General features: G+C 42.5%; 1 protein-coding gene across 3 annotated transcripts in view; it reads left to right on the forward strand.

The window, feature by feature from the left end:
- The window catches only part of eif2ak4 (eukaryotic translation initiation factor 2 alpha kinase 4), a 35,210-nt gene that overhangs the window by 19,620 nt on the left and 5,926 nt on the right, over positions 1 to 9,664 (forward strand). For all 3 annotated transcript variants that reach the window (XM_020586242.1, XM_020586241.1, XM_020586243.1), the window contains exons 18-36: positions 173 to 236; positions 326 to 405; positions 587 to 688; positions 774 to 824; positions 917 to 1,162; positions 1,713 to 1,788; positions 2,123 to 2,244; positions 2,714 to 2,763; positions 3,846 to 4,014; positions 4,630 to 4,746; positions 4,869 to 4,934; positions 5,032 to 5,202; positions 5,298 to 5,432; positions 5,620 to 5,727; positions 6,040 to 6,168; positions 8,452 to 8,538; positions 8,777 to 8,889; positions 8,989 to 9,047; positions 9,524 to 9,627. In XM_020586242.1, coding sequence (XP_020441898.1) covers positions 173 to 236; positions 326 to 405; positions 587 to 688; positions 774 to 824; positions 917 to 1,162; positions 1,713 to 1,788; positions 2,123 to 2,244; positions 2,714 to 2,763; positions 3,846 to 4,014; positions 4,630 to 4,746; positions 4,869 to 4,934; positions 5,032 to 5,202; positions 5,298 to 5,432; positions 5,620 to 5,727; positions 6,040 to 6,168; positions 8,452 to 8,538; positions 8,777 to 8,889; positions 8,989 to 9,047; positions 9,524 to 9,627 — 2,049 coding nt within the window. The remainder of the gene's footprint in view (positions 1 to 172; positions 237 to 325; positions 406 to 586; positions 689 to 773; positions 825 to 916; positions 1,163 to 1,712; positions 1,789 to 2,122; positions 2,245 to 2,713; positions 2,764 to 3,845; positions 4,015 to 4,629; positions 4,747 to 4,868; positions 4,935 to 5,031; positions 5,203 to 5,297; positions 5,433 to 5,619; positions 5,728 to 6,039; positions 6,169 to 8,451; positions 8,539 to 8,776; positions 8,890 to 8,988; positions 9,048 to 9,523; positions 9,628 to 9,664) is intronic.

Raw genomic sequence — 9,664 nt, forward strand, 5'->3', positions numbered from 1 at the left:
AGCTGAAGTCCACAAAGGTGTTGCAGGATGTAATGCAGTGTCATGTTCACTGCATCGTCCACTGACCTGTTTGCCCGGTAGGGAAACTGCAGGGGGTCTACGATGTATTAAGGCTATGTGATGTGAAAAAGATTGTGAATTGAAGATATATAAACATACTACTTTGTCTCAGGCTGCAGGTATATTTGAGGTGGAGGATGTTGTTTCTGCAGTGATGCCCAAACCAGACCCAACAGGTACAGAGAGTTTGATGCTGATACAGTGTTCCCTGATGTCTGTGCTCTTCCCTGACACTCAGTGTTGCTTTTTGCATCTCTGTCTCCAGGTAACATGACAGGCATGGTTGGTACTGCCCTCTATGTCAGCCCAGAGGTTCAAGGAAATACCAAAGCCTCCTACAACCAAGTAAGATTTCAAATTTTGATCTCTTTACTGCTTGAATTGACAGACGGAGTTAATAATTAACTTTGTGCATTTGGCTCTAAGACTTTTGCTTGTAAGCACAACCCTAAATCCTACATTTTCTGTGTTTATTTAAACAACAATTGTTGTGTGGTTTTCAGTGCCTCATATTTATGGTTCTCAGAAAGTTGATCTGTTTAGCCTGGGCATCATCCTCTTTGAGATGTCCTACCGGCCGATGACCACTGGAGCAGAGCGCATCTCTGTCCTGAGCAAGCTACGTGCAGTATGTCCATTTTTCAGAGTTGGAAATAATGAGGGGAATAAGTTTGTGGTGTTTTGTGCTTACCTCATCTCTTTTGACGCTGCAGGAGCCCATTGCCTTCCCTGAGGACTTTACTGTGTATGAACAAGGAACACAGGTAAGGACACTGTAGCACACAGCTGTTATGAATCTTTTTTCCTGCCTAAAATTCCAGTCTTAACAATAAAATACCTCTTCACCCTTTCACAGATGCGTCACAAGAAGGTGATTGAGTGGCTGCTGAATCACGACCCAGCCCTGCGGCCCACCGCCCAGGAGCTGCTGAAGAGTGAACTGCTGCCTCCGCCTCAGATGGAGGAGTCAGAGCTGCATGAGGTGCTGCAGCACACCATGGCCAACATCAACGGCAAGGCCTACCGCACCATGGTGGGCCAGCTGTTTGCACAGAAAACCTCACTAGTCATGGACTACGCCTACGACATGGACTTGCACAAGGTGGGATCTCTGCTTGAGCTGAGCTTTTGAGAGTGGATTATGTTTTATTGTTTTGACTGTACCTTTTCTGTGCTGGATTGTTATGAGTGCTTAAGTTTATTTACGCTACAAGCCAAGTTTCCCTTTTAATGGAATGGGAAAGTGTGTCCAAGCTTTTGACTGGTAGTGTAAATAAAACGTGTGGCATTTTCAGTATTAAAAAATCTAGGTTACTGAGAAGTTTGGGTTGTTGATATTTGGTGTAAAATACCATAAGTACCATGAATACATGAAACCAAAGATGAATCCAATCTTTTTTTTTTAAAGAAAACTCACAGTTGAGTTTTTGTTGACTTGCACCTTTGGACTGGAAGCTTATTAGGAAAACGGTCCCTTGTTTTTTGATCCTCCACCTGTAGATGTCACTGCAGGCTCATAAATGACCATACTAACCACTCTGTGCTGCTTCACTCATCTGGTCTGCATATAACAGACGAGCAGAAGGCCTGTTTGTGTTTAATCGATGTCTCCTGATCTCTAAAAGAGGCTGTTTGTTTGGTTCCCCCCCCAGGGCAGCTTCAGCTTCAACAGTGCCAAATTGCAGCAGCATGTGTATGAAACAATCACCAGGATCTTCAAGAAGCATGGTGAGTACACTAGACTTGTTTAATGTGTGTGCATGTGAACATGAGCCTTTGTTACCTATCCACTGCAAAGCGGTTGGACTCCTGACCAGCTGTAAGCCTATTTTGTAAGGACCCAAACATCTGCTATAGTATGTGGCGGGTAAACAATAAGCTCAGTGTTGGCCAGTGTAGATTCTGTTCAGGCACCAGTGTTGTTTTTGTGCACACTGATGATGTCCAGCTGTACTTATTGTTTATGCTCAGTTTGAAACTGCTCACTTGCATCTGTTCTTTTACGGTGAGGGTTATGTTAACTCATGCAGATGTTGCAGTGACACACGGTGTTTGACTTCAGGTGCAGTGCGTCTCCAGACACCACTGCTCCTCCCCAGAAACAGGAAGTTGTATGACAGCAGTGAGCTTGCCTGCTTCATGGACCACAGTGGAATGCTGGTTACACTGCCCTATGACCTTCGTGTGAGTCCAGCACACGCACGCTCACAGCTTACAGGCATGCATGTTCACGCTTGCACACAAATACCACTAATTATCTGACTATGCATCAGACACACGCAGTAGGCGGCTGCAATTAGCAGCTATGTTAGCAGCATGGTGAGTACACTAGACTTGTTTAATGTGTGTATGTTACTAACTTATTGGTGGTGTTCTCTCTGTGTGTGTGTGTGTGTGTGTGTGTGTATATATACATGCATTTCTTTTTACTTAAGAGCTCTTCATGCTCCTTCATGAGCAAATTAAGTTAAGTCCTCATTAAGTAACATGTTTTCTTCCTGCAATTAGCAGCCGCCTACTGATCTCGCTACCTCAGGAAACCCTGAGGTCTAAGTGGTTGTTTCCACTCTGTGATTGATTACAGCTTAGTATGCATTGATTTCACTGTCATGATATAAGTGTCCCCAATGTCTCAACTCTGTTTTCTCTTTAGATGTCGTTTGCAAGATTTGTTGCCCGAAATAATGTAACGCATTTGAAAAGGTAAAGATGGATGATTTAACACATTTATAGCAGTAAATGTTTGATTACATGAGTAGCAATAATAAGGAAGTTGGAAGCAAACGTCATTTTGTATGTTACTAACTTATTGGTGGTGTTCTCTGTGTGTGTGTGTGTGTGTGTGTGTATACATGCATTTCTTTTTACTTAAGAGCTCTTCGTGCTCCTTCATGAGCAAATTAAGTTAAATCCTCATTAAGTAACATGTTTTCTTCCTCAGTAAGCCTGGTCACCTGTATAACTAGTGCTCCGTTTTTCCGAGTTTCAAAGACGTGAAAAAAATGCAGCACTCTCCGTTCATTTCTATGGGGGATTGCATTCACCGCAGCTGGCTCCAGCACTGCAAGGGGCTCCAGCAAAACAATGTGTCCCCGTGTGGCAAAAAAGTTGGATGTGATTCAACTTTTGCCAGCACTGGATGGTGACATCATCCAGCATAGGTGCTGCATTGACCAGTCATGTACAGGGGACAGTCAGAATGTGGACACCCACGAGAAGACGACTCTCTTGTTTACTCTGTTAGAATGGGTATTCACAGCTATTCACTCTTGAATTTCACCATAACGACATGTCATGTGTTTTCTTTAGTTAGGGTACTGGATGTTAAACAGTGTTTTTTATCTCTGTGCCGACACACTCATGGTAGAAATTGGTGCTAAGGTAGAATAGGCTAGATTAGCAGCATGTCTAACCAACACACAACAAACTCACTAGCTGGAAATGTGATGAAGCTACTCACTCCGACTCGTAACAATGTGGCCGTATTGTACACACCAACAAAACTCCTCCTCCCACAGCCCGTCACCCCCTGACCAACATAGCCCCTTGCGTAAAAACACAGCAGGGAGTTGCATTTTACTGTGTTCAGTGTGACCTTCCGCTTAGTCGGATGAACCTTGGTGCCACCTCAGGGCCTATTTGACCAAAAGCACTGACAAGCAAATTCACTACAGCTACATGATGACAGTATTTAACATCTAACCAGTATGACGTGTTCTGTTTCTCTTGAGAAATTCATGTTGAAAATAGACACAGCACGTCTGTTTGTCTTCATCATTCCACAGGTACAGCATCGATCGTGTGTTCCGCCCAAAGAAGCCTGACCATGCACACCCAAGGGAGCTTCTCGAGTGTGCATTTGACATCATCACACCCATCACCAACAGCCTGCTCCCAGATGCTGAGACCATTTACACCATCTCTGAAATAATCCAGGAGTTCCCTGCACTTCAGGTTACATACATGAACTGCCTGTAATAAATAGAGCAGTGAGCCAACATTTTGTGCTGTGCTGCCTTATCTTGATTCACAGTCAGACAGAACAGTTTGTTGAATGGCCTCGACACTTAATTGTTCTTTATTTTCCTACGGATGCCAGCGTCTTAACCTGTCCTGTTGTTGTTTTTTCCCTTTTACTTCCAATTCACATTCCTAACATACCAAAGTATGCATAATCCTGACTGTATTTATTATGTACACAGTAAATCTGTTGTGTGCAGCTCTGTCCACTTCCTTCCCTCCCTCCCAGTACAATCCATCTCTTGCCCACATATCCCAGTGCTGTGTCAGTTTCCAGTTGCAGCCCTCCTTGTATGTTTTGTGAACTTGTTCAACCACAGGTCTGGCCTGTAGTTCATGCCCTCATAGATCTTGTATTTGATCCTCCACCGTGCAGCCCTTTGTGTGAAAGCTTATGTGAGAAAGAATATATGAGTAGGACAGAATGACAGGGCAGCTAGACACATCACTCAGTATACACTGAGGTACTCATTGTACTTTATTGCTATTGGCATTGACTGTAGTTGCTGAGAGGTTTAAAGGGGTGTTGTGTATGTGTTGCAACCACAGGAAAGGAACTATAACATTTACCTGAACCACACCAGCTTGTTGAAGGCCATCCTGCTCCACAGCGGAGTCCCCGAGGACAAACTGAGCCAGGCGTACAACATACTGTGTGATGCCATGGTTAGTGCAGGTCACACCTGCATTGCACATGTTATTCACATGACGTGTCTGTTCCTGATGAAGTTGTTCTGCCAAATATGGTAGTCTAACATTTCAGATGGCTTTTTGTGTATTTGGTTCAGAGTGAAAAGCTGACCAAACGTGAGGTGGAGGCAAAGTTCTACAACTTTTCACTGTCCAACAACAGTGTACGTGAACCACCTCTAAAAATAATCAGTCTGCAGTGGCAAACTTGTACTCGCTCATAAACACTGAGATCTCTCCTCCTCTGTTCTCTTCCTCCAGTTGCAGACACTGTACAAGTACATAGAACAGAAGGGGAATCTGCAGGACCTGGTGCCACTGCTGACATCCCTTACCAAACAAAAGACTGCTGTCACCCAGCTGGCTAAGCAGGGTCTCAAGGACCTGGAGGAGCTCACAGTGCTGCTGCGGAGGCTGGGAGTTAAACTACAGGTGATTTGGATTCTGGGTAGAAGGAAATAAGAAGTAGAGCCACATAATTAGTTTTTTTCCACTCACCTTTTAATGCAGGTTTATCTTCTGTGTAGGTGGTGGTAAATTTAGGCTTAGTGTACAAAGTACAGCACCATTCTGGGGTCATATTTCAGTTTGTGGCTTTCATCAAGAAACGCAAGCGAACTGTACCAGACATAGTGGCTGCTGGAGGACGCTATGACCACATGGTAGGTTTTACACTCGTTCATCCCATTCAACTTTATTTCTAAAATATTTTTTCACATACATTATATATAGTATCTTTCTCAAATCTAGCTCCTCTATCTGATTCCCATTAATTCTACATGATGCACTGTTGGTGATGCAGTCTACTTGTTATCCTTATGTGGTTTGTTTTTTGTGGTGCTACTGTAGATCCTGGAGTTTCGAGGGCCTGCTTCAACGTCACCAGTGCCCTCTGCAGTAGGGGCCAGTATGTCCATGGACAAGGTCTATGCTGCTATGGCCAACACGGAGGAGCCAGTAAGAGACACACACACAGATTTGACATTCTTAATTATTGTAATGACAGAGCAGCAGACAGTTTCATATTTAATGATGTCTTATTACAGTAGTCGGCTGCCACACAGCCACTTTTAGAAACATGTTAATAACTACTGTTGCCATAGAGTTAACTGGACATGCATCATTTTCTATATTCAGAATGCAGAATGATGTGTAGAAAACCGCACAAGTCTGAAGACAGATGAGCACTGAAATTATTACAAACGACTAAAGTTATTTCCCTCCATTTTTCAGTATTCAATTCATATTCCCTGTTTTTCTCTCTGTCAGCCATCGATGAGCTCCTGTGATGTCCTGGTGTTCCCAGCAGGCTATTCGTCAGTGTCCCGAGCCATCAAGGTTGTCCAGAAGCTGTGGAGCACTGGTGTCTCTGCAGACATCTCCTATGAGATCTCACAGGTTAGCAGCCTGCCTGTGTTCATGGTCTGAATGGTTTCATTGTCAAATCCCAAATCAAGTCAGTTTTGATCCATGTGTGAAGTTTTCTTGTAAACAAAGCTGTTCACCTTCTTATGCATTTACTGGAGTGTTACCAGTACCTGTAGAGCAGTGTGAAACTCCACCAGTTTGGAGTCTTTGGAATGTCATCAGTTGAGAATTGGCAGTTGAAAAGGGATTTTACCTGCTGAATGCTCTGCAGTGAGCATTTTATGCTTGCTTGTATTTATAAATAACTGTCGGTACCTTTTTGCACGTGAAGAAATCTTTATACGTGTAAGCCATAATGTTTTTTCCCCCATGAAAGTAATATGCTTCTTGTATGTGGCTAAAGGACAGCTCTGCATTTGTGATGTAGAAGGCATCTCATAATGCAGGAAAAATATGTAATAAATACTAGAAACATAGTCAAGTCAGTGCCATCATATCCCAAGCCTAAATATAAATAAGCTAAAGGAAGCTGATTCTACTTTTTGGTAAGTCCCAGAAGACACAGCTAGAGCAGCACTGTACATGAAGTTGTTCAGGCAGAGGGATCAGTTTCACTGAATCTGTGTTCATCTACTAACCGGTCATTAAATTAAGCCCTTGTGTTTGTTGCATGTTTAAACTCAACCACATTTCTGACTTTGTAGATTTAATTCTAAATGGATAAAGGAAATCTTTCATTGTGTAAAATTGGTAAGTTTTGTATGCACCCTGTGCCGCATCCCTACTACAGAGGGCCACACCTGACTTCCTCCCTTGAGGGATAAAAAAAAATGCCCCTTGTGACAGCATCAGAAATGGTAAACATCCCTAAGAAAGAGCTGCACTTTTTGGTGGTGCGAACTTACTGGCCACGTGAAGATAACGCAACACAGGGCTTCTAATAAAGTTATGAGTACTCGGTAGCAAAAACCGTATCTACTGTGAATGGAGAGCAACCAAGCTGAGATCAGCACCTTCAGAGTTATGGCATTCATCCTCTGGTCCAAAACTCCTGATGCCATGGCTTTGTCACATTCTTCATATTTATGTGACAAACTGATCTCAGCCATGTTAATGTTTGTGTAGAATGCCCTCCCTGTCATAGCCACATTTTATTACTACTCATGTTTTTTTCCTCCTTTATAACCTGTTGTTGTTTTAACTTTCCACTTCTGCGTGGTTAAGTATTTTGCTTTAATGGACTTCATTGTTTTCATGCTGACGCAGGATGTTAGTGATTGGCTGCCTTCTTTTCCCCTGAGTCCATAGGAGCGATTAGGAAAGTTTGGGTTTGAGTGGAAACAAATGGCATTATGTTCCAAATCATAAAGAGCGCTTATGTGAGTTTTAATTGATTTATGTATGCAGGCGCCTCTTAACAAGCCGAATCTGCAACTTTAATTCACCCTCAGAAGATGGTTCCAGTCTTTTACCTTGTATTAGCTAAATATTGTAAACCCCTTCCACATGCAGTCGGCTACGGTGCATGACCCGGAGCTTCCCATCTGCCTCCAGGCACCAGCTTAGCTTTGACTTGATATGTTCTGTCAATATGAAAGTTGTAAGAAAAGAAGAATTTAAAACTTCCTCACCATCATGTAAAGCGACACAACTGTTTTCCACTGCAGGGTTTGTTTTGCACCATCATCAGCTCATCTAGCAGAGGAGCTAAACTGAAGTTAATGAGAAAACATTGGGCTAATACAAACATACTGTACATAGAGTACACGGTTATGTACTGAATGCATTATCTGAATACGTGTTGGTTTTGGAAATGCACAGCGCACACACACGCTTCTTTTTCCCAAGCCAAACTAAACTGAATGACTGGTGTCAGAGACCAGGCATGCATTGTTCCCCCAGCATGAGCTCTCGTATTTTTTCAAGATTTTCTGTCCTTAATGCTTTAGTTGAGTAGTATCCATGTCTTTTCCTCACACTTTCAACACACACTTAAAAGGGTAACTACGGCACCTTTATTATAGAATTTCTTCAATTTCTTTCCAAGCTTGTCTTGTGATTTTTGTTTTAAGTAATTGATAAGAAAAACATGCTGTAAAACTTGTAGGTGGGCTGCAAACCATCAGCTTTTTGCAGAAAGATCTAATCATCTTTAAGACAGTGCAGCCAAATTCCATCACTGAATGGTTCTTATGGTGCTGTGTGTTGTCAGTGAATATTCTTATGTTTAGCCTGGTACAGGTGAGTCAAACCTTAAACCACCACCCAAAGTGCATGTGATTAATTCAGCCTTTTGTTATTTTGTGCGTTCAGTCTCAGGAGACCTTGTTGGACCACTGCAGGCTGGCCGGCATCACCTGCTTGGCCCTGGTTTCTGACAAGGAGGGCAACTATGTCAAGGTAAATCAGCCTTACACTACAGCATACCATCGAGTATTATGCTCAGTCACATCAAGAAATCCACTGATGTGTAACTTGCATAAACTTGGCAGACTACATTTTACAACGGGCAGTGTTTTCTTTTGTAACACCCTTTCTGTGAGCAGCATTGCACATCAGTGCTTTACAAAATGTTTGATCAGATAAAACTGTAGAAAGATTGTATACAGTAGCACATGCTAGTCGTCTTTGTTTTCAGGTGAAATCCTTTGAGAAGGACAGACAGTCTGAAAAAAGAATCCCTGAGTCAGACTTGGTGGACCACATTATTCAGAAATGTCGGACCAAATTCTTTGAGGAGAGAAACATCAGGTAAAAAAATGTAATGCGCCACAGAGATGACTGAACCATATGAAGTATTTATCGCTTAAATGTTATAAATAAATAAATGTTGACCTTGTGACCCTGCAGAGAAATGTCTGAAAGCGTGACTCTTCAAAACCCCAAAGGATCATTGCTTAGCACCACAGGTACTGTGTTCAGCCCTGTCTGATTAGCATCTTTCTGCAGTACATCACAGCTCCTCTATATACTGTCTATTTCTAACCTTAAGATGCTGCTGCAGTATGAAACAGTCACACCTGTTTTCATACACTTGGGCTTTGAGTCCACCTAAGTGCGGCTTGCACTGTATGAATGTGCAATCTATAAAGTATGACTGATCTTAGTGTTAGGGTTCTGGTTTGGCATTTAACTTATTTGTAATCTAGGTGACCTACAATCAGTGCAATAGAAGAGTATGTGTTAAATTTCACAGTTTCTGGCGCATGCACTGTTCAAATACTCGCAAATCAAATAAATCACATGTTAGACAAAGGTACTTTTCACTGGTGTCTCATAGAATTGTAAAATGTGAGGCTAAGGTGGGGTTAGCTGTTGGATACTGGAAATTTAAAACGCCTTATAATTGGATAAAATGTGGAAATGGTCCTTTTTCTGTCTCCAGGCTCTTCAGAGCAGCACGGGAGCAGCAGCACAATGAACATGAATGTCAATGTCATTAGCCCAGAAAAGGTTTCTGCCAGCGCCAGACGACGCTATGAGACGCATGTTCGTGTTTTTTTTTTTATACACAAAAACACACACC

The sequence above is a fragment of the Monopterus albus genome, unplaced genomic scaffold (genome assembly GCF_001952655.1).
Source record: "Monopterus albus unplaced genomic scaffold, M_albus_1.0 scaffold400.1, whole genome shotgun sequence".
Classification (NCBI taxonomy): Eukaryota; Metazoa; Chordata; class Actinopteri; order Synbranchiformes; family Synbranchidae; genus Monopterus; species Monopterus albus.